This window comes from Vipera ursinii (assembly GCF_947247035.1).
Source record: "Vipera ursinii genome assembly, chromosome: 7".
NCBI lineage: Eukaryota > Metazoa > Chordata > Lepidosauria > Squamata > Viperidae > Vipera > Vipera ursinii.
The window spans coordinates 33,908,509-33,932,869 of record NC_139521.1 but is presented as its reverse complement, the minus strand read 5'-3'; the positions used below and the strand labels follow the sequence as shown (position 1 = coordinate 33,932,869).

The following is a 24,361-nucleotide window of genomic DNA, read 5'->3' as shown; positions in this document are numbered from 1 at the left end:
AAGAAGCAGTTTGGAATTTCTGGGCTTAACAATTCCAGGGAAATCCTGTCTCTGTACTCTCCTGCTCAGAAGTGGGCCACAGTTCGGAGGTTCTCCTAGATATTAGAGGCATAACTGTTTAAGGAGGAAGTGGCAAATATAGCTAAGAAGACTTTTACACAAGTACAACTTGTTTGCCAGTTATGGTCTTTGCTGGACCAACAGACCCTACTTACAGTTAGTCATGTCCTAGTCATATCCCATTTAGGTACTTGTTCTGACCCAAATCACGCTGGCAAGACAGATGTTGACCCAAATCACGCTGGCAAGACAGATGTTAAGTAGAGTCCATTTATTGCACACACAACATGGCACCAAATGACCCACCAATGGTGTCAGTGAAGCTCAGCCCCAGCCCTTAATTTTCACTGAGTCTAAATTCCCTGGTTTGAGGAACTAAGTACTAGCTGACCCACAAGGCAAAGAGGGAAGTAATAATACCCACAAGTATCAAGTCTGCAACACAAGTCCAGAGTTCCAGAAACCAAAGCACAATCCAAGAGTTCAAAGTCAGAGAGCCAAGTCCAAAGTTCATAAGCGAAGTCCGAAGTTTGGCTAAGAAACACGATCCAAAATTCACAAAACACTATTCACAAAACCTGTGAAGGCACACATTCAAGGCAAACAGGAGTTCCTGACAAACACATCTTACCCCAGCGTCTGGTTAAATTGGCCTTCCCCAGGTGTTTCTGGTGAGGAAGGATAGGGCTTCTTCTTCAAAAGCAGCCTTGCTGACCTCCTCTGCCTCCCCTCATGCTGCTGTCCAGATCAGGCAGGGGAGGCAGCTGTTCCTTGTCAGAGATGATCTGGAGTCTGTCATCTCTGCTTGCCCTCTGCAGCTAATCCACTGCTGCAGGCGGCTCTCCGTCCAATCAGCTGTGCCCCACCCCCATTGCCAGACAGCCCTGGGATTGCCCCTGGACTCTCCACTTGTTCAGAAGGGATGATGCCATCCCCGACAGATGGTCCCAGTTCCAACTCCTCCTCCAAACGGGGAACCTGCGTAGCCATGACACCATTCTAACACACTATACATTGGGCTACCCTTGAAAAATAACTGAAAACTTTAGCTTCTGCAGAATGCAGTGGCCTGAGTAGAAATGAATGTGTTTCAATACATTCAAGTTACCCAGGTGCTTTACAAGCTACAGTGATTACCAGCTGGCTTTCACCTATAATTCAAGGTGTAGTTATTACTCCTAAGGTCCTACATAATCTTCAGATCTGATATCTAGCAGACCATATTCTCCTATATTCCTCTGCTAAACTAGTCAGATCAAATAGGGTCAATTCACGGCAGGTCCCAGGTTTGCAGAATTGTCACTTGAGAGGCCTCAAAGGTGGGCATTCTCACTGGCTCAATTCTTTCAACTCTATCAAACTTTGCAGGCTTATGGTATTTGTATTTGTTGGAAGTTATTTTTTATCTGTATTTCTATCTACTTGAGGTTTGGGAGGTAGTTTATCTATTTGCATTGTTAGCTGCCTAGAGTGTGCAGGATGGGCAGTATACAAGAACTGTTAAGTAAATAAATTAATAATTTTGGGGGTTATGTGCATGCACACAGATGTGGATTTGCACCAGAATAGTTTATTTGCATGATCTATCCCATGCATGTGCATTTTTTCCTCTCTGCCTTAACAGTTCTGATAACCAGTAGATTTGCTCTAAAAGTAAAATATTTTATGCTCATGTTGTTACACAGAAAGAGTGTGTATTTGCAGTAACTTAAGTAAAAGCTACATTCAACTCAATGTTACATTTTTAAAGGTAGAGATGTAAAATAAATATGCGCTAATTATCCATCTAGCAAGATAAAATATTTTTGAAATGTAGTTTGCCGCTTGATTCAAGAGCACTGATTACTATGCCAGAGTTCATATTAGTGCCTAGATTTTAAAAGACAACTCTGTTTACTTTCCTGCTAATGTTTTGCTTTGTCTCTTTTTCCTGTAATATTCTTTTGTTGCGTGGATGCTTTTGGCAAATAAGGCACCCTCCCTACTCCCTAGGAAAAAAAGTTTTGGTAGATCTGGAATATCTAATCTAAAGAAGAGTGGAAGTAACTCCTGTTCTGTAACAACCAAACAAACTAAGCCAAATCCTGATGGGAACTACTCTACTAACAAGGAGTTTCTTCAGAGGACAATTTATTCTAAAAAGTCTAACACAAAAATGTCTTGCACACAAAAAAGCACAAAAACACTGGCCTCAGTTTCTAGCACAAAAACAATAGCTGGCATTAGAACCAATGTTCATCAAGGCCACAAACAGCCTCAGAAACGTAGAGTTTCTACCCTGAAATTAACTCAGGCACAAAATGCATCTAGTAGTGTTCCTTCTCATACACAGCAAACGCCTGAGTCTGGTGGTGCCTCAGCAGCTCCATGGAGGTCTCCCTCACCTGTCTGTAACCCCGTGCCTGAGATACACAAAGCATCTCTCTCCATTCAGATAGCTCCCATCCCCGAATGCCAACATCATCCATCTAGATTTTCTCCAGACCCGTCAAAGACGCCAGCAGAAAATATGCAACAAATGTCCGATGCTCCAGCTGCGCAATGCCATGTGGTATATTATCTTTATCTCTTTCTCTCTCTCTTTTTAATTTTAGCTCTTTCTTGTATCACCTAACTCTTTTCTCTTTAGCATACTCACATGGTTCTGACAATGATCACAAATCCTGGGTAAAACTACCTGTCACAATAATGAAAGATCTGTATTATTATTATTATTATTATTATTATTATTATTATTATTATTATTATTATTATTATTATTATTATTATTATTATTATTATTACAAATACATTTCCAGTCCATCTTAGTCCAAGGAAAGAAGAGAAACAAAGAACATAAAATGTTTCAGTAATAGAAAGGAAACATTTTCCTGCTTTCTAAATAGGGCAAAGTTGTGATCAATAGAAAGGAGACTATCAAAAAAAACATCATAAACTTTCTGATTATCACTAATTAACAGCAGTGCCCATATTGAAAGGCAGTGCACAGAATCAAAAGAGACATCTCTGGTATCCTAAGGCTACATGGAAAGTTCACCTATCCCTTTCCCACACAGTTATTTGCATTTAAAAGTTGGGAGACACCAATATGGCATTTCATTAAGAAGAAGGATTTTGTGCTGAACTAGAAAACATTTTACAGAAATATTTGGTATAGGAGTATTTTGAACAGCACTTGTCCTGTCTTGTCCTGTACTATTAAAAGGGACACTCTCACCTTTCCCCTTTTATTGCACTGAAGTGATAAAAGAGAGAAAGGGCAGGTACACATACATTTTTGACATTTCTCCATAAAGTTCTCAATTCTCTGGGGAAGGTTGCAAACTGAATAGTATTTTATGCATTGATTTTTGAATGAATAGGAATTGATTGTTAATAGCACACAAGTGGATATGGGCATATTTTGCTTAAGGCTGCTGCAGTAGTTAGGTCTTTGGCAGAGAAGCACAAGTTTTAAACAGTTCCTTATTTATGCATCAAGAGAAAATACTAGACTAACCAATACAGTATAACTGGCTAAAAACAGGATCATTTTATAGGTCCAATAGTTGGCACTCTTCTTATTTTAAAATTGTTTTAACGCTTTCTGTTTAAAGTGTACTTACTCATGTCTGACTCTGAGATTTAGTATTTCTCAAAAGAATAATTCATGGCAAGATGGAAATAATACATAAAGCATTTTGATGAATGAAGGAGTTTAAGGTTATATGCCATTGAGTCAGATTCAGTGCCTGGTGACTGCATGGACAAACGCTCACCATATTGATCTTCTTTCAAATTAACTCATAGCTGTTCCAAGACCATTCTGCTAATCTCTTTGATCTTGTTTATTTATGTTATCTGTTGATGTCTGTTATTCTTCTCTCAGTCTTCCGGTCATAATATTTTTGAAATTTCTGCTTTCTACTTATCATATCAAGTGAGCAGTCAGTTGTTATTGGTTCTAGGCTGGTTGACTTGGTCTTCCTGAGGCTCATGCTGCTCTTAGCAACTTACTTCAGAGTCATAATTCATTGGTTTCCATTTTCTTTCACCCATTCTTCCTTAAGTGTCCAGATTTTATATCTTTCAACTGGAAAGACCATCTCTGTAACTATTTTTTTTATTGCAATTTAACTTTCACATCCTTGTCTAAGTTCCTTATTGCATTATTCCAGAAAATCAATCTCTACACTTTTAGCATGTTTTCTGTCTTTATTCTTGAGCCCCCCCAAAATAAAACTATCATGTTTCTTTAAGATTAAATTTACTGTTGTTGTCTTCTTCATATTTAGTATTAACCCAGATTTTTCACTTTCCATTTTCAGCTTCAGAATTAAATCTCCTAAGTCTCCTTTACTTTCAGCTGACAAGGGTTCCCATCTCCCTAGTCCATTTAGATCCCAGTCAAGCTGTTCAGGAAAGTGAAGGCAACTTAACTGATGTACCAACCCACAGAGAAATGTTTAAATGAGCAAGAAGGGATTAATCTAAGCAGAAAGTTAAATTGAACATTTTTCATTATGCTGCTCTATCTCTGGGAAACTGGTATGAATAAAATGCCATATTCAGTGGCTCACACAGTTAACCAAAAAAGCAAGTGAGTATATTTTTACTTATATTCCCTAGAGAATGTCATTCCACTGAAGAGCTACTTTTAGTGCTTTTCAAATGTTGCCCAGGTTTGCAAAGCTTTTCCTTTTTCTGAAAGTCCTTAGTAAGACACACACAAGGAAAACTTCCAGCACCACTGGTAGCATGGAAAAAAAATTACTTTGGGGTCAGGCTTCTTTTTCTTGCATCACTTTTTGCATTTCCATTCTACTGCATGTAGTGAAATAGCTTTTAAGGTTTGTTATTCATAATGGGCTAATGGGTACCAGAAAACCTAAGGAATTTGTAGGATTTGTCAGTGTTTCATTTCATGCCGATTGCTGGAATCACTGGTGTGTATTTCTCTACTTCGGTATACTATGAATCACTACTTTCCAATTTCCAAGGCATAAGATCAGCAGTTGTGTCACCAAATCAGGCATAATATTCATTAAGAACTTCTCAATTTCTCTTCATTTTGTTGGGATGGGCACATGGCAATGTCTGATAAATTCAACACTATTTCAGTAAAATTAAATAAGTGCCCAAGGTCATTCATCCATATGAGGATTTGTCATTATTAAATTTTAAGGTTTTTTTGTGTGATATAATATATGTAATATTTTTACATCCTACTTTGGTTCAAAGATACTGAAGTAGAAATTATTGATAGATGCTGGTAGATAACTTCTTCATGGCAGGAATTAAAAAAGACAGAACAGCAGAAAAAAATGTTTGATTGCACTTATATTCTTCATGAAAGGAGAAAATATAGGGCACAATGTATATCATATATGTAACATGGGAAACAAGGTTAGGAAGTCTTATAAATTAAGGACAAAATAAATATGAAATGGTTTTAAATATTTAATTGTTTTTTAAAAGTGCATATTGTTTTATGAAAAGGACTGTCAGTGCTGTAAACATTGGATGTTCCTGCTCCGGCAACTGATGAAAATTTCAGCCATTTTCTCTTTTCTTTTAACATGCTTTTTCTGGTATTTAGAAATCAGGTGCACAAGGGAGGGGAGGGAGTTGGGATGAAAGCTTGAGCTTAGTTAGCCATAACAATAAAGCTGCTTTGTGGGAACCCAAGGATGAGCTGATAATGTTTTGGCGGGCTTAGGAGCTAGGGAGAAAGCCCACGTTTTAGGCTAATTGGAGAATGTGATTTATGGCAGCTTATTGTGGGTGAGAATTGCACTTTGTATCCAGGGGAAGGGAATTTAGTTTTGGGGTTCAACTATGTAGTGCCGATACTTTGTTTCCTGAATAAAATGTTCTTTAAGGAAGAATTTTTGCCTTGAAGTTCTTTTGATGAGTTTCATTTATCGGAACCATGACATTAACCCCAAAACCAACCTTTCTACCTTGACTACCTTGGGGTCCTGAGCTCCAGTCACTTTCCCTAAGTTGGGGGATAGGCTGACAAAAACTCGGGGAAGATCTCAGCATGGAGAAGGAAGAAGCACCTGTAACCAGCACCCCGGCCATGGCTGCTGCCTCAACTGAGGGAGCACAAGCCAGCACACCGGTGGAGAAAGAAATGTTTGATGCCTTAAAGTAGGGAGCAAGACCAAAGACACAAGACCTGATCTGGTCATTGGAGTAGACCCTGCCCAGTGGAGACTCCAAGCACCTCGAGGCAACCCTGCCAAAGGAAAGTTCTTTGAAAGTGTCCAAAGCCGGCTTGCAGGCAGGAGCCTCTCGAGGATCATGCTCCCTGGACTATAGGGGAGCCAAAAGATTGGCAATATCTAAAACAATTTAAGATAGATGTTATATGCTTGCAAGAAACGCATATTAGAGTCTTGGATCAAAAGTATTTATTGAACTCAAGGTTGGGTACGCAATTTGTTGCTTCTGCAATGAATAAGAAAAATGGAGTGGTTGTTTATGTTAAAAGTGCCTTAACAGCAGACTTAATTGAAGCAGATAAGCATGGAAGATACGTTATGATAGAACTGCTGCTAGAAGGTAAAAAGATGCTTTTAGTTGGATTATATGCACCTAATCAACAACAAGCTGACTTTTTTAGTTTACTTCACACAAAGCTTACCCAGTTGGATTATAAATCTTTTATTTTTATGGGGGATTGGAATGGTGTTTTGGATGTACAGATGGACAAGGTTGGAGCTTTTAAGCGCATTCCAAGTCATGCTAGACTGCCTAAATCTTTTTTTGAAATGAAGGATGACTTGGAACTGCGAGATATTTGGCGTGAGAGACATCTACAGGAAAAGGATTATACTTTTTATTCTGATAGACATCAATCTTTTTCGAGGATTGATTTTATTTTGTTGACTAATGATTTTTTTTGAGGACTAAAAAGGTGAAGATTTGCACAAGAATTATTTCTGATCATAGTCCAGTTTGGTTAGAGATTGATAAAGAGAAAAGGGACAGGCGCTCGTGGTGCGTAAATGAGAACTTATTTAGAAATCAGAGAAATGTGGAAGAATGTAAACAGCGGATGAAGGATTTTTTTGAAATTAATATGAACAAGGGTACCTCTATGGATATGGTTTGGGATGCTAGCAAGGCCTACATGAGAGGGGTGTTGATATATATGAATAATAAACATAGACGTGCTGTGGAAGCTAGAAGGAAAGAACTGGAGAATGAAATAAAGGAAAAAGAAAAGGCTTTGATTTTGAATTCAGAGGATGTAAAGATTAAGGAGGCTATTAAATTGTTAAGAGGACAATTTGATAAACTAATGGCTGACCAAGTGGCAACCAATCTGCGGTTTGCCAGGCATAATACTTTTTGCAACGCTAATAAACCAGGCAGATGGCTAGCTTATAGATTGAGGAAAAAACAAAGGGCTTCTAATATTGATAAGATTGAGCATAAAGGAAGGGTTGTGTTTCAACAGGACCTTATCAAGGACGCATTTGTGGATTTTTACTCTAAATTATATGCTAAGGAGAAAATTAATGAAAAAGACATTGATATATATTTGGAGAATGCTAGCATCCCGGTTCTTACGCAAATACAAAAAGAGGGGATTAATCAATTGATTACAGAAGAAGAAATTTTTACAGCAATTAAGGAATTGAAGGTGGATAAAGCACCAGGTACGGATGGTTTGACTGCGGCTTATTACAAAAATTTGCAATTAGAGATGATAAAACCGTTAAAGGAACTGTTCCAGACAATCCAGAGGGGGGGAAAGGTGCCACCGTCTTGGAGAACAGCTTTTATTTCCCTGATTCCGAAGGAAGACCAAGATGCTACTCAAGTTAAAAATTACAGACCGATATCGCTTTTAAATACAGATTACAAGATATTTGCTAAGGTTTTGGCTAATAGACTGATGAGGGTTCTGCAACAGGTGATTCATGGGGACCAAACGGGGTTTATTAGTGGTAGGCAAATGAAAAATAATGTGAGGCATATAGTTGATGTGTTAGAGTTTTTGGAAAGGAACAACCAGATCTCTGCGGCGCTAATTTTTTTTAGATGCTGAAAAAGCTTTTGATCAATTGAATTGGCAATTTTTGTTGAAAGTTTTAGACAAAATGGATTTTGGGGAAAAATTTTTGCAACCGATTAGGGCATTATATCAGAAACAAACTGCCCGAATCATAGTTAATAATAGCCTGACAGAGGCATGTAATATTGAGAAGGGCACAAGGCAAGGGTGTCCGTTATCGCCCTTGTTATTTGTGTTAACATTAGAGATATTATTGGTTAAAATACGGAACTCGGAAAAAATTAAGGGGATACAAATTAGAGATCAGGATTATAGATTGAGAGCATTCGCAGATGATCTGGTTGTTACAGTGACCCAGCCAGAGAACTCTGTTGTGGACCTGATGGAGATAATAACACAATATGGGAAGGTTTCTGGATTTAAAGTTAATATACAGAAAACCAAAATTTTGGCCAGAAATATGACAGTTTCGCAAAAGGCTCTCTTAGAAGGATTAACTGGATTTGAGATTGTTAAAAGGGTTAAATATTTGGGGGTGATTTTGTCGCCCTCTAATACAAAGCTATATAAAAATAATTATGATATTTAATATCACTAAGGCTTGTTTTATCCTATATAAGCTAGAGAGTGATGGATTTTAGAGTTTATAGTTGTTAGTATATGATTGTTTATGATTGCTTTTTATATATATACCTTGTATTTAGCTCTGGGAAGTCGGGGGGGGAGGGGGGGAGGGGGGAGAGGTAGGAGGGGAGAAGGGAGGGGGAGGGGGGTTTTAAAGGAAAATTGTATGTTAAAACTTTTCAATAAAAAAAAAAGATTGGCAACGACTGAGGACTCTGGAGAATGGAAGTACCTGTCCACGGTCCGTAGCCAATCAGTGGAGAAGTTGGTAGAGAGATTCGAAAGACTGGAGGTGAGAAGCAGGGAACAATTTTCTCACTCTTCGCATGCCAGTGAACACGCTGATCAATGGGGCTGAAACCACTCTGTGCCTAAGAGAAGCTCAAGCCCCACTGATAGAGCACAGGCGGTTTTCCCGGCATCAAAGCCACCAGCATTGACCTCCAGCCCTGCGAGAAAGGAGAATCCCAGCTGCTGCTCTAAACATGGCAGTCTGAGTCATTGCCATGCCTCCAAGACTCCAGAGCGCCAATCAAGGTGCAAGAGCCCAAGCCACCGGAGATGCCCTGGTCAGCATCAGTTGTTGCAATCCCTTGACAGGCACCGCTGCCATGATGGTTCCAGATGGCAGGATTATGATGACAGCCCTGATGGACAACCCCATTATCTAAGTCCAAGCCAACACCAGGGCAGCCGAAGTCCAGATCGTCACCGGTACTGTGAGAGCCCTGACTGTTGCTACTTATTGGTCACACAGCCCTGTGCATCACTGTTGGCACCACCCAAGCCAGAGGCCTAAGCAGGGAGGACACCCAGATGTGAGCGTTCAATAAGGTTTAATACAACAGCTGTGTATCCTGTTGTCTGGGCAGCAACAGGTTGCTGCACCACTACTGGTGGGGGCCCTGCAGCAATTGGGGATGCCACAGCCACTGCCACTGGGAGGTCAGCAGCCTGTGGGAGCGCAGCAGCAGTGGGGTTGGCAACAGCCCCTGAATGTGCAACAACTGCTGGGGAACCTGCAGCAGCTGGGGATACCACAGCCACCACTGCCAGGAGTTCAGCAGCTGTTGGGCTCATCTATGAATGGGGCGGCTGAAAAAGCAAACTCAGTGCTGGAGCAGTACCTCAGATGCTATGTGGATTATTAGCAAATGAACTGACTGACCTCCTCCCTTTCACAGAGGTGGCTTACAATAACAGCAGCACCAGTTTTACACCTTTTAGAGTTGCCACAGGAAAAGAATTAAACCCAATACCCGAATATCCTCAGGGATCTTCTGTTTCCCAAATGCTTGACCAGTGGGTGAGTGGGTGGGAGGAGGTTTGGGACAAAATGAAAATTGCTCTGAAAAAGGCTTCTGAGACAATAAAAAACAAGCAAATAAAAAGAGGGCTCCCCAAAGATCATTCCAGGTTGGGGGAAAAGTTTACTTATCCACAAAATATTTACGACTTAAGTTGCCTAGTAAGAAGTTGGGACCGAAGTACCTAGGTCCCTTCCTCGTCGTAAGAATCATTAACCCAGTCAAGGTGAAGTTAAAGCTTCCCAAACTCTTAGGGAAAGTCCACCCTGTGTTCCATTGTAGCCTACTGAAATCTTTTCGGGGTTCTACCTTACAACCTCCCTCTAAGAAGGCACCTGGCCCTCTAGTGTTAGCTGGATAGATCCATTTTGAAGTGAAGCATATTCTTGATTCTAGACTTTTTAAGGGAAAGTCACAGTACTTAGTGCAATGGAAAGGATATCCATTGTCTGAAGCCACATGGGTAAAATCTAGAGATGTAAAAGCTGACAGGGTCATTAGTAAATTCTATGAAAAGCACCCTAATAAACCAAGGGCAACCCCTAACTTATGATTTTGTTTGAATTGCAGGATTTATCCTTTTTGTAAGGGGGGGCGGATGTCAACACTGTAAACATTGGATGTTCCTGCTCTGACAACTGATGAAAATTGCAGCCATTTTCTCTTTTCTTTTAATATGCTTTTTCTGGCATTTAGAAATCAGGTGTACAAGGGGCGGGTAGGATGAAAGCTCAAGCTCAGCTAGCCATTATAATAATGCTGCTTTGTGGGAACCCAAGGATGAGCTGATAATGTTTTGGTGGACTGAGGAGCTGGGGAGAAAGCCCGCATTTTAGGCTAATTGGAGAATTCAATTTTTGACAGCTTATTGTGGGTGGGAATTGCACTTTGTATCCAGGGGAAGGGAATTTAGTTTTGGGGTTCAACTATGTAGTGCCGATACTTTGTTTTCTGAATAAAATGTTCTTTAAGGAAGAATTTTTGCCTTGAAGTTCTTTTGATGAGTTTCATTTATCGGAACCATGACAAGGACATTCTGTACAATTCATCATAAGGATATAATAATTACATATGTGTACAATATGAACATTGCTGGTTGAATCCTGTGCTTATGTTAGTTTGGGTAACTACAAGGTTTTTACAATCAACTGAAGTAGTATTTGGCATACTAGCCAGGGTTGATGGGCTCCTCTGTGTCATCTTAGTGATGATGCAGAGTTCAAGAATATTTCCAAACAATGTATCTTGTCATATAGAAAGGCACTGCATTAACAAGAAGGAAAACCACTTTTAAGTAGAGCACTACATTATTTAATCAGCAGCTAAACAACTCATGAATTGTCTGACTAGCTGAAAAGGAGACAGATCACTCATAGCAAAACATATAGACAGCCATTAAAGATCACAAAGAGCTTTAAAAGCATACTTATCTGGTTAGCTACATGTAGGAAAGAGAATGTCATAAAAAGATGTCTTTGTGTCACAGAATTGCTATATTGTTTAAAGAAGGTCATTTAAGTATTGTCTATTACTAATAATAGCTTGGGATATTTCTGAGGATATGGAGGTTTCTTCTACAAAGATAGTACATTTGGAGCTATGACAAGCAATAGAGTCTTTACAGTAACCATTAGTAGGTTTATTTTCTGACTTCCTGAGTTGTATTGTTCATTAGCCCCTATGCAATTTTTAAATCCCATAATGAAGTCTCAAGTTAGTTTTAAGGCTTATCATTGGCATTATTATTTAGATTTATGTGTGTAACATAGAGAGGGTACCTCTTCGATCCTGGATGTACAATAAAGGAAGTATCATTCAGCTGATAAAATACTTCAGCTTCTGGGGGGAAAACATAATTAAGTATGCAAGATATCCAACATTCACCACCCAACTTATTTATATAGGCAATTTTTCCATAATCACTACACGCATACTCATAACATCTCCAAAACATTAATGAAGTGATATAATGCCTGTCCCCATTACTTTCATGAATTCTAATAAACCACATTTTTAAAAATTGAATTTAACCATTTACAAGGTATTTTTACCCATGTCTGTGTGTGTGTTAAAAGATGAATTTTGTGTGCAGTTTTATTCTATACATTAATTAACAAAAATCAGTTCACTTTTTTCATCTTAAATTCTTATTTGTGTCTTGTTCTTTTGAAGCAAGGCCAGCAATGTGGTGTCATTATTTACCTTGCACTCTGTTGTGAGTATGAACTTTATATTAAAATTGGAAATTCATTGTCCATACCACCTGTAAACCATTTATATTGATATATTTAATTTCATTACTTATGAAAACTTAGACAATCTGGTAAATGTATTTCAGTGTAGATATTTAGAGAAACAGCATTCCATGAACTGCCCAAATAGATTATGCATGCTCTGAATTAGGTTTTGGATTTTGGTGTCTATAATTTCCCAAGCAGTAATTTTGTTGTTGTTGTTAGTTGCGAAGTCATGTCCGACCCATCACGACCCCATGGACAACATTCCTCCAGGCCTTCCTGTCCTCTACCATCTTCTGGAGTCCATTTAAGCTCTTGCCTACTGCTTCAGTGACTCCATCCAGCCACCTCATTCTCTGTTGTCCCCTTCTTCTCTTGCCCTCAACCTTTCCCAGCATTAGGCTTTTCTCCAGTGAGTCCTTCCTTCTCATTAGGTGGCCAAAGTATTTGAGTTTCAAGCAGTAGTTACAAAGTGCTATTTTATATATATATATAAGACTTACGAATTAAAATGACTGTTATCTTACCTTTTCATGCAAAGGTAATTTTCTATGAATGGGACCCATATTGTAAGCAAATAAATAAATGATGCATTGCTAGGAAACAATTACAGGTTACATTTGCTATGTGTTACTGTGGTCCAACCAGACCATTTTTGCTGATCTCTTCCTAGCAGATATTGTACATTTTAAGAAGTAATAAACTTCATTATGTTTGAACATTTTATTGGAGGAAGTAATTTGTATTCCCAGAGAGTGGGAATCTAAACTGACCAAAGAAAGTTGAAGCCTCTTCTTTATAACACTAACAAAAAAAAGCTGTTTTGTAAGAATTAGAAACAGAGGTCAACTAAAAGCCTACTAGCTACCTATATTCTTTTCAGGAGAAAATGTATATATTTGGGAAGTTAACAGGAAATTCCATGAAATTTACAGTCCCCCTACTCACAGAGAAGGTAGGAGATAAATTGGAAACACAAAAGGAATTCCTAACTCTTACAAATTATGTGAGACTTATTACTCCTTTGAAATCTTCTGAGAAGTTAATGGCTAGTTTTATTCAAAACAATATAGTAGAGAGCTATTACTGCTTAATTTCAATATATTTGATCAGCTTCACAGATGATGTAGCCCACAGCTCCAGTATAATATTTCTTGAAAGTCTTACAACCAAATATAAATCGTATCCACCCCTGTTCAGTTTCCAAACGTTAAGGTCTGCTAGGTGCTACCACCTGTTGAGATTATGTCACAGGAAAGGTATAAAAATATATTGTAAAATCATCAATAGTACATTGAGTGCTTTTTTCATATAGCCTGAAAATATAAACAAATCACAAGTCACAATAAGCCAGAATTTCCAAGAATTTCAGCTTATATGAGAAAATATACATTTCTTAATTCCTTCCACTCTGTTTCTTCTGTGCACTGAAGGGACAAAACAAATAGCAGAAATTGATGCTGGGGTAACGTTATCATTTTATTGTCCAAATCAGGATACCTGCCTTCTATCTCCCCAAATCAGACATGGTTTATTAGGAAGGGGATAAAGAAAGGAGCCCAGTTAAGATTGTCTTTCATCAAATCATAGGATTCAGAGGTCTTAATGGCATCTCAGCTACATTAGTCTTCTCCTTTATTTCCTCTTTTACCACTTCAGGTGTTGAGGGAAACTACATTTGCACTAACACTAAATGATATATTTGCTGTACATTCAGCAATACTCATATAAGAATATGTATTTGTTTATTTTATAAAATATTTAATATAAAAGCTTGTATTTCTTGAAACAATCTAACAGTTCCTAAATTTGGGGAATGTATCATAAGAGAAAATCAAGAGTACTTTCCTATCTATGCATGATTCATAGTGTGTAAGTAATAAGTGAACAGATTCTTGCTACTGGCATCTACCAAGGAGTTTTCACCAACCACTTTTATCTATTACTTTAGTAGTGAATCTGAGAATGAAAAATTAATATCAAGGTGCCAGTTTGTTTATTCATTCCCAGTATATCTATTATTTGATTACAACATGTAAATTATAGGCCTTTATTATAATCATGGCTCAGATCATTAGGTTTCTTTATTGCATCCTTCCAGTTTAATATTGGCTTCTAAAATTCTCTACACTTTTCTTAAACAAAATAGAGCATATATAAATAGCAGATTCACAGTGCAGTATAATTATTTTGATGAGGCAAATATATGTATAGTAAGCCCTGTAATCATACATTAATTATATATGGATAGATCCTGCCCAGCAATTTCTTCAGAGAAGAAGGCAAAGTAAAAGGTCTCTCATCCTTATTTCCCACCTCCTTCCCAAAGTATCATTTCCTTTAGAAAGATGGATTTTCTTCGTGTAGAAATTAGATCCCTTTTCTAATAATTGTTTATTAGAGCAATTACTAATGACCACATTACTTTTACACAAATATTTTTCTCTTATGTACTTATATAGCTTTTTCTTTCATGTGTATTAATATTACATGCACATCTATCCAACATAAGCTGATTTTGAGTCAAGCCTTCAGCAGTCTTAGGCTCCTTGAAAAATGTGAGTTTAGCATGAAATTTAGGATTGGAGCTTTTGGTCTTGGAAATTTGTGTACTTCCAAATGATTTGTATTTTAATAATGGGAAAGATGTCTATGTGAAAACTTTCAGCTAGTGGAAACAGCTTGTTCCATGTTGTCTCCTTCCACATAGTCTAGATAAGCAGTAAACCCGTTCGTTCCTCTTTGCTGATTACTTAGTAGAAACATTACACGAGATGAAGGAGGAATGAAATCAGGGGACTTCATTTTGCCCCTGGTGTTACAAGCAGCCTTTTTTTCTTGCTTCCAGCACCCTCATCCAGTTATTAAGATGGATTTTGAAGAGGAGAAACCTACATATGTACACATGCTTCTCTCTTTCTCTCTCTTAACCAGATTCAAATATCAGGAGAGCACAATCAATCTCATTTCGTCTTCATGGCATAAACTTCTATACATGAAAGGGATGAGTATCATGGTCCTTTTTGCCATTGAGTCTATGAAAAATGGCATGTAATTTGTACACTCCAAATGTACAATCCAGAGTTTTCATACACTGAAACCATTGTACAGGAGTCCTTTAGGAACTGAGGCCTATTTTGTTTATTTCTATTTAAAAGGAGGTGCAATTATGTGTTTTTTAAAAAGTCCCTCTAATTTTAATGATAAATTAAGCTTAATCAAACTTAATTTAAATAAAACCTCAAACAATTTAAGCCTAGGAAATGAATATAAATGTTTATTCAGTACACTATAGTTTCTGGCGTTGCTTCTGTTACTGCTTGACAAATTCACTTAGTATGTTTTCTTTCTAAAATTAGCTTTATTTTCTTTTCTACCTGATTTTTATTTTCAAAGCTTGGAAAAAGCCACACACAGAGTGTGTGTCTTTTTATTTCTTTTTGTATACTCGTGAGCACAACTAAAGGAAAGCACCTTTTAAAATCAATTTTAGTAATATGTTTTCTTATGTTTTGATTGTTTGTTTGTTTTTTCAAAATTCAGCTTGGAAACCAGAAAGTGACTGCCAATGTGATGGAGGTAAATGCTTCCCAGACACACAGACAAACGTCAGCTGAAGCTGCACCGTTGCCTCCCTCACCACCACCACCTCCTCCTCCTCCTCCTCCTCTTCCCAGGCTTCCTGTTCACCAACCCTCACTCTCACCTGACAGTGGTACCCATGCAACATCATTTCCTTTACCACCATCTGATGATTTCTGGCCGTCACCCATTTATAGAACCCCAACCCTTTCACAGTTATCCTATCCATACCCCTTCCTTGTACCTGACACTCTGCTCCACAAGACTGAAACTGACTCTATTGTGTCAGCCATGAGTGAGTTCTCCTCTCAGCCAATGAGCGAGTTCTCCGCTTCCATGCTAGATGAGCTACAGAGCTGTAACTATGATACTACTGACTGTTCTGAAACACCTTCCCCAACCTTGAGCCAGACGTCTGCTGCGTCTGATGGCACCACCTTAAACTCCACTGCTACCAGCTCTCATGTAATTATCCTTCCTCTTTTCTCTTCCATTCTGTTCAACCGTGCTGTCAAGGTGGAAAAGAAGCTAGTTTTTGGTCTTTTACCTCATTTAATTAATTGGCATGTGGGTAGTATCTTGAGCTGTAAAGATTTTGAGCTTTATCCATGCAATAAGGAATACGGTGGGAGGAACATAATTCCAATATTCAAAAATGGTAATTTTTATAATATCAGTGAAATAAAAAACAGTTGTTTCTTTACCTCATCGATTAGAAATTGGAGGTTGCACTTTGTGTCTTGATTGAGGACCTGCAATGGGAAGGCCAGTGATGCAGTCCAAACTGGATGATGCTGAAGTGTTCAACAGGATTTTTTGTGTGTTGAGGTTGAGGGAGGTGTGAAAGAGCATTAAGGCATTGTTTTGCCTTTAGTGGAGAAAAGCATTCCTATTTGGAGGTAAGACTAAAGGATTAAAGTTTAAGGCATACATTTTGCCCCTCAAACTTCCAAATATCTCAGGGCAAAGAAAGACAAAAACAACAGTTTTGTCTGCTTTGTGGGCTCTGGGGAGTGCTAATGGGTCCTGATGTTAACTGTTGCAAAAGCTATTCAAATGCCCCTTTCTACCTGGTAAATGCATAAACTTGTCTTCTGTCACTGGTGTGTTATCTAACTCCAATTTACAGTTTGCAAGATTAAATTTTGATTGTAACAGAAATGTGATGGAAGTTTAAAGCACAAACATTTTTAGTTTGTAATTTTATTGTCTTATAAATCTGAGCTGATTAGATTCCAAAATTAATCTGCTTGGAACCTGATTCAGAAAAATACTGCAATTACAGTTTTGAGTTGTGGGGGTTAGTTTTCTATTGGTGGGAACTTCTGCCATATCCCACACCTTCTGGATTCCTCATCCCACTCCAAAAACCTTGGTACCTTGGCTCCTCATTCCCTCCCACATCCAACTTTCTTCCTTACCAGGTTAAGCTACAAAAATGACCAATTTGGCTTGCCTCCTCCTTCAGGGCATTAATGTTTGGAAGATTGGCTTTGGCTAGAAGGAGCAATAAATGATGCAAGAAAGGGGAGGTGGGAATGTCAATTGGGCCTCTTGCCAAGTGGGGTCTGTGTGGAATGAGCATGAGAGGTTTGTCAGTGCTGTCTATATTTTGGTGTCAGTTTTTTCACTGCAACACACCCTTGTTCCAATTGCTTCAACTACCCTGAATAAATCTACTGGTTATAATTCTTCAGTCCCTCATATTAAAGAGGAATAGTGTTTAGAATATAAGCAAGACTAATATATGATGCCAATGTATATGTACAGAATATTTAGGCAAGTTGAAAACAAATGAGAAAAAAGTAAGAAATCTAAATATGCCCCTACAATGGAATTTAAAATATTTGAAGAGCACACATGTAACACAACTTTGACAACTATTATTTATAAACATTGACTGCATAAAATTGACTCTAAGTCAAATTTTGCCCCTAACCTAACATTGCCCTTTGTATGTGTGCTTGTGTGTGTGCATATATGTGTGTCAGAGAGAGAGAAAGAGATAGAGAGAATAAAGTATAATTTTACATTTCAATTTCTGCAGTGCATGTGAGTTTTTTTACTATATATTTAAAAATAAAGGAAAATAACAGACTAAAAGCCCAAATCTTTACATAAATGGGTGATAAACACATTTATCCTATCATCAAATTGAGAGAAGGAGGAGACATATATCCAATAAATGAGTACATAAAATTTGTGCCCAGGTTAAAACAATTTGAGCATAGGATTCATTTATTCCTATAACTTGCAGGTATTTATAGATGACAGCTGTATGGTTGGCATAAATTAGTGTCTACATAGGAGTGTGTGCAGGGTAAGGTGAAAAAGTCAATATGCTGGTTTGATCAAAGCTATGCCTGTTTTTTATATTACAATATGGCAAATTTATAATAATAATACACAAAACAGAAAGATATTATGACCAACATCCTATTTTTGACAATGACTTTTTTATTCTATATAATAAAACAAATTATTACAAAATGATAGCAGTTTACATTTTAAATGACCCATCAAAAATTAGAGCAATATTAATCAAAGATCATAACCTGATACGGATCCATGAAAATGTTTAAGTTAGCCTGGTGTTTGTAGAACAACATCCATCATTTACAAGAATAGTTGAGAGTAGAGGCAATTGCTTCCAGTGCAGTATATTTACACTGGAAAATTTAAATACCTATGTACATACTGTAATTTCTCCTTATCATGTGCCATAGTACAGTACAAGTTCAGTTCCATCCACACAGTTATAAGTATAGAGAAGAGCAAAATGACACATCACTCAAAATAATCTTTCAGTTCTTCCTGTTTTTGAAAAGGATTTGTAGGCCCCAAGCTCGTCAGAATTTTTTTAAAAAAATAGCAACCCATTAATGTTGAAAAAATTGTAATCATAATAAATGGAATCATATCCAAAATGGTGGTATTCTTTCAAAGAAAATAGAAATATTAACAGAATTCGGCAGGCAGTGTATAAATTCTTATAAAAATCTACATATTGTTCACTGATATCAATAATCGCTGATTTTTGTTACTTGAAGGAAATCTGGTTATTTTTAGGGGGTATTTTGGGTTGGAGAACTCCAAGTGAATAATAGTAAGAGTCAGGTATAGGGAAAACAAAAATTAAATCCTCAGGAGAATGGAGAGAGCAATTTTGACTATCCTCTTCATTTTGTAAGCAGTTGTTCAAATGCTACTTTAACTGAGGCCTTTGTGAAACCTAATATGATGTAATAATTAAGATGTTGTATTAAAACTGAGAAGATCTAGGTTCAATTCTGCTGTCAGCCACAGAAACTTACTAAGAAACTATGGGCTAGTTGGTCTCTCTCAGACCAGACTCTGCACAATTCTTGCTCTAGGATAAAACAAAGAGAAATCTAATTCCTATGTAAGGTATCATGAGCTTTTGATAAAAAGTAGGACTCCAAATATAACAAACTAATATCTTCATAATTCTAGGATTGACTATGGATTGTAGCTAAACACTGGAAAACTGGCTACTGTTATGAATTTTACCATTCTCTCCTTCATCCTTTATATTGATGGTGAATTTCAGTCCTCCATGGTTAATTGCTTATGATTGGATATGATTTTGGGATTTTGTTTTTGTTTTGTTTCTTTCCTGTCAGGCTCAGATAACAGTGAATGGGAATTCTAACTTGGCAACCAGCCCAATGAGTTACTTTCAAAGGCCTTTCTCTCCTTCTTTGGCATACTCTCCACCAGTCTCATTCAGTTCAAGCTCCTCTCTCCTGCAACAGAGCAGGACAATGGGTGAGTTTGGCATGCAAATGACACCTTTCTTTAATCCATAAGCATTGTTCACTGATTAATAGGAATATTAATTGAAATTATACCTGAATTCAACCACGCAGAGTGCTTCATGGTTCACTTTTCTCAAAATAGGTTCCAGCTCTTGCTGTTATTTTGCCATCACACATACTGATAATGGTAGCAGAAAAAAGCCACACATTGCCACTTTTTTCTTAGCTTCCAAATGACTTGAGAATATTAACCTTCTCAACATAACATTCGACAGCAGGTTTTTGTGGCATATTTTGCTACAAAAATCCCTGGAAAGAAAGTCTATCTAGGTCATTTGGAATTAAGAATATGTAAGCTTGGTCAGTGAGAGTGGAAATATACTGCTTGTGTGAAACTTTTAAATACATCATACTGTATCCATGCCATCGCAATGTAAATTAAGCTTATAGGTCCATATGAATTTATGACAACTGTTGTCCCAATAGTTGTTTTTTAATTGTTGAAATTAAATATCTCAATAGGATTAAATATTTCTTCATAAAGCTGAACTTAAATCAAGTGCAGTGTATTGCAGATTGTGTAAATAAAGCTACTGAGTCCATGCCACAAAATATTGTAATGTGAACTATGCATGTTTACATTTCTAGAAATTTCATTATATTGAATCCTGTCCCATAAAGTTTTCTTTTAATATTCCCTGCATCAATTGCTATACTCCATCCCCAGACTCCGCCATGGCCTTTTTCCTCTTTTTAAAATCCTTTTTAAAAATTATTATTATTTGGGAAATCTGTAAACTATTAGGTGTTATCCAGTCCAACTTTCACCAAAAAGTCAGGTTTATTCATAAACATTTACGTTCCTTCATTCCTGGGAACATTTAAAAACAGTCCAGTTTACTCATATTTTGGGTCATTTATTTCTGCTAAATTAAAATGTTCTTCCCCCCCCCACCCCATCCCTAAGTCAGCAGAAAACCAAACAACCATGAAATCTGGCAATTCCAGTCTTGCTTACTGCCATTGCTCCCAGTCATTGTCACTCACCTCTCCTTTCTTTGGAACAATTGGTGACAAAATTTACCTATTTATATACCTTGATTCTGTCCTTCAATTTGAGTCAGAGAAGGGAGAAAATATTTTAATATTTTTTAAAATGTGAGGAAAGCTTGCTTGTGCTGTGGCTGCACAAATGAGAACAGGGCCCCCACCTCTTTTATGTCTCTCAGTGTCTTTCTGCTCCACCTGCTGCAGTCCATGCTGTCTTCCACTCAACTGTCAATTTTTATCCTCTAAATCAGACATGTCAAACACAAGGCCAGGGGGCCGGATCCGGCCCGCGAAATGGTTTCATGTGGCCCACGAAGCCATCCTGGAAACAGTGAGGGAACAGCCCCCACTGCCTTGGCCCTGGCCCAGAGACTCTCCTTCTGCCAGAGACCCTCAGATGTCCCACTCCTGCCCAGGCCCCCATAGGCACCCTTGATGCAAATGATGTAGAGCTGGCCATGCCCACCCAGTAGGCCATAAGCACTCTAGCCACGCCCACCCGGCCCCCTGAGGGCAACCGCAATGCTGATGCGGCCCTCAATGAAATTGAGTTTGACACCCCTGCTCTAAATCAATATTCTACTGTACCTCACTAAACCTTCACAAAGTTTGATTTGAGGTCCTCATGCCTTTTGAATTTTTTTGGTATTTTTTAATCTGCTCCTCCCTTTTATGCATTATAATTTAGAGCTTTAATATGGCAAGAAACATTTGAATATATATATAGTTAGATATATGTCAAAATATGGTACAGATTTAATGAAAGTTTTCTAAATAACCTTCCTGTTATGGACAGGTTTTCTGAGGTTTGTTTGTTTGTTTTCTTTTGTTTGCTACAGTTACAGTAAAGCAAAGGATAAAATTCTCCCCTCAGCTTCCGAAAATGCCTTTTCTATCTTTCTGTAGATTATATTTACATTTTTAAAAGCCTATAGATTAATTGAATTTATACACTTGATGTTATGTCTGGTTATGCCTTAAGCTCTTATGATGAAGGCAGACAATTTTTGCCATTCTTGGACTACAGAAAAATGTTCCTTTTCTCTCTCTCTAAATTTAGTATTATGCATATTTGGAGAAAAGCCCAGATATTTAGATATTTTATGCATGCTTAATCTAAATTGCCTTAACATATATGCTCCTGGCTATCTTATTTATAAATTGCAAATTTAAATAAAAGATCTGATGTCAAATATTAATTCCCTTACTATTAATTTAATAATTTGACTATAAACATTAATTAAAAATTATATACTTCAGACCAGATAAATAGGTTGAGTTTTCTTTAGAACTATGAGCAAGGTTGCCATACATCAATAAGACACTCAGATTTCAAGAATTGTATAAGAGTGGTACAATTAAATCTGAACATTAACAATATACTGCCATGGCTGTTTCTGTGCTAATTGGTCTTAATCATTCTCATCTGTAAAATGAGAATGTTGACATATTGCCTTTGATCAAATCTATTTCTGTGAAAATATCTGACTTAACTCAGATTTAATTTTGTATTTTAAAAAATTAGCAAAAGGTAAAGAGAGGGGGGAGGGGTTTTTTAACTTTACTCCCTCCCCCTGTGTAATTTCAATAATGTGATAAGTAATTAAATAAATAAATTTAAACTATTTGCAACAGCCCTTACAGCAACTGCTCTACGTGTTGAGGTTTCTTTTCAAAGTAATGTGTCTTTATTAGGACTTTATAATTATAAAATGTCTTCTCTTTCCTACTTTTCAAACTTCCATCTGTCCAGAATTTATGCTAGCTTAATCATTATGGTTTGCAAACAATGATTTATGATTATTACTCAGCCAATGATGCATCGTTCAGAGTTTTATGATAAAATAAACTAGTGTTACTGTGAATTTAAGGTTACCAGTTTTAGGCTGCAAAAAATCTGTTTGGCCACAAGGTAGTCTCACAAAATTATCTCTTTGTTGCTACCTGGTGGTCATCCTGACATTTGCAGCCCAAATCATCTGCTCTGATTTACAGAAGCCTTCCAGCATCTGAAGCGAAAGACTGGAGAGCTAAGGTCTGCTGTGTTCTTGTTCTGTTTTCCATCTAGTCGAACAAAGAAGATCATCTATGTGTATCTGTTGCCATGTGAAAATGCATTTTTGAATATGCAGGCAAAGCAGGGCAGTGCAACAGTTGTACAGCTATATGTTATCTTTGTAGAATCTGCAGAGACGTATCTACAGCATGCACACTCTATTGGTGGCGGTGACAGTAGCAGCAGCACAACCACCACCACCATACCGATCTGTAGAACTTCAGAGGAAGAAAAGAAAGTCACGGTCATTAAAGCACCACATTATGCAGGAATTGGGCCAGTTGATGAATCAGGAATTCCAACGGCAATTAGAACGGTAGGAAATGTGTGTGTGCTTTTGTGTTTGTGCACTTCGTACAATGAATGTCTTGTTGATGATGGCTTTTTCACATTCTTCCTGGCTTTATATAACATGAAATAAAATATGCACAATCAGAGTCACTGTGGGGAAAGAGACAGGTACCTGAAAAGCTCTGTTTTAATTTATTTGTCATCTGCACTATACCATTGCTCCATCTTTTCAATCTCCTTTAAAATTTGTTCAAAGTTTGGCACTTGCTGCCACTTTTATCAAGATGCCCTTGCATATCCTATCCTTCCTTGCATTTATGAGTCAACAGAAATAAAATGAATGAAAGAATGTAAACACCCTCCTACTAAAGAGTGTCTGACTTAGCTGTAGTACTGGGAAGCACTGAACAGAACTGGGCTCTTTCCTTTGCTGACATAGAACGAAGCAGAGAGGAAAGTACATTTTCAGGCCAATGTTGAATGCTTGCCACTAGTTAGTGCTTGAGTGCTTTTAGGATGCCACAGTGAAGTGTTTTGTTTTCAGTTAGGCTGAAGCATTTTTTCCACACTGCTGCTCCAGCAACCCTTTCCGTCTGGGACAGGCGGCAGCAGTAGCTGCTGCAACTGGTAGAAAGAACAGTTTGCCAATCTTCTCAACGAAAGGGATAAAAGAACAAGGAGGAGCAGGAATGAAAGCAGCAAAGCCTTTCAGATTTCAGGTGACTCTTTGAGCAATGCAGTCCTACGGAAGCAGTGGGAGTTAGCTTGCCTGCCAATGGCTCCAGTGGAGATTAAGTTGGGGGTGGGCAAAAGGGGAGGGGGGAATTGATGGAGAAGTTTTGATCAGGTAAGATAAAATACATTTTAAAAACTAAAAATGGTGGGAATTAAATGGATCTTTGCTTCCCTTAAGTGTGTCTTCTTTAAGGATGTATAGGAGACTATTATGATTTTTTGAAGCCACAGCTTGATTATATAGAATGGCTACTTATATTGACAGATGAATTAAATTCCTCCAATTTGCATCTAATGGACTTGGCACATGGCTAGCTATATATTAAAATCTTTCAAATCAAATTCTATTGGTTGTGTAACATTTGTAATAATATCCCATTTTGGTTAGCATTTTGGGGGAAAAAATATGCCCATTGAATAGATATTTTATGATACCCTCTTCAATTCTATATAAGTTTGTTCAGAAGTCTAAATTTATAAGAGCTTATTCTTGGGAAAGTGTGCTTGGAATTATATCTCAGTACAGCTGCAGATGAGAACTATAAAGCATTATATTTGATGCACAATTTTGATCTATTTACAAAGTTGCTTTAAAAATGTAATACACACAAATTCACCTTAAGCTACAG

At 37.6% G+C, this 24,361-nt stretch overlaps 1 protein-coding gene across 2 annotated transcripts in view; it reads left to right on the top strand.

Moving 5' to 3' along the window:
- SORBS2 (sorbin and SH3 domain containing 2) overlaps positions 1-24,361 on the top strand; it is a 175,434-nt gene that overhangs the window by 79,825 nt on the left and 71,248 nt on the right. For both annotated transcript variants that reach the window (XM_083367414.1, XM_083367413.1), the window contains exons 6-9: positions 2,033-2,611; positions 15,783-15,818; positions 19,466-19,610; positions 22,832-23,022. In XM_083367414.1, the coding sequence (XP_083223540.1) occupies positions 2,033-2,611; positions 15,783-15,818; positions 19,466-19,610; positions 22,832-23,022 (951 nt within the window). The remainder of the gene's footprint in view (positions 1-2,032; positions 2,612-15,782; positions 15,819-19,465; positions 19,611-22,831; positions 23,023-24,361) is intronic.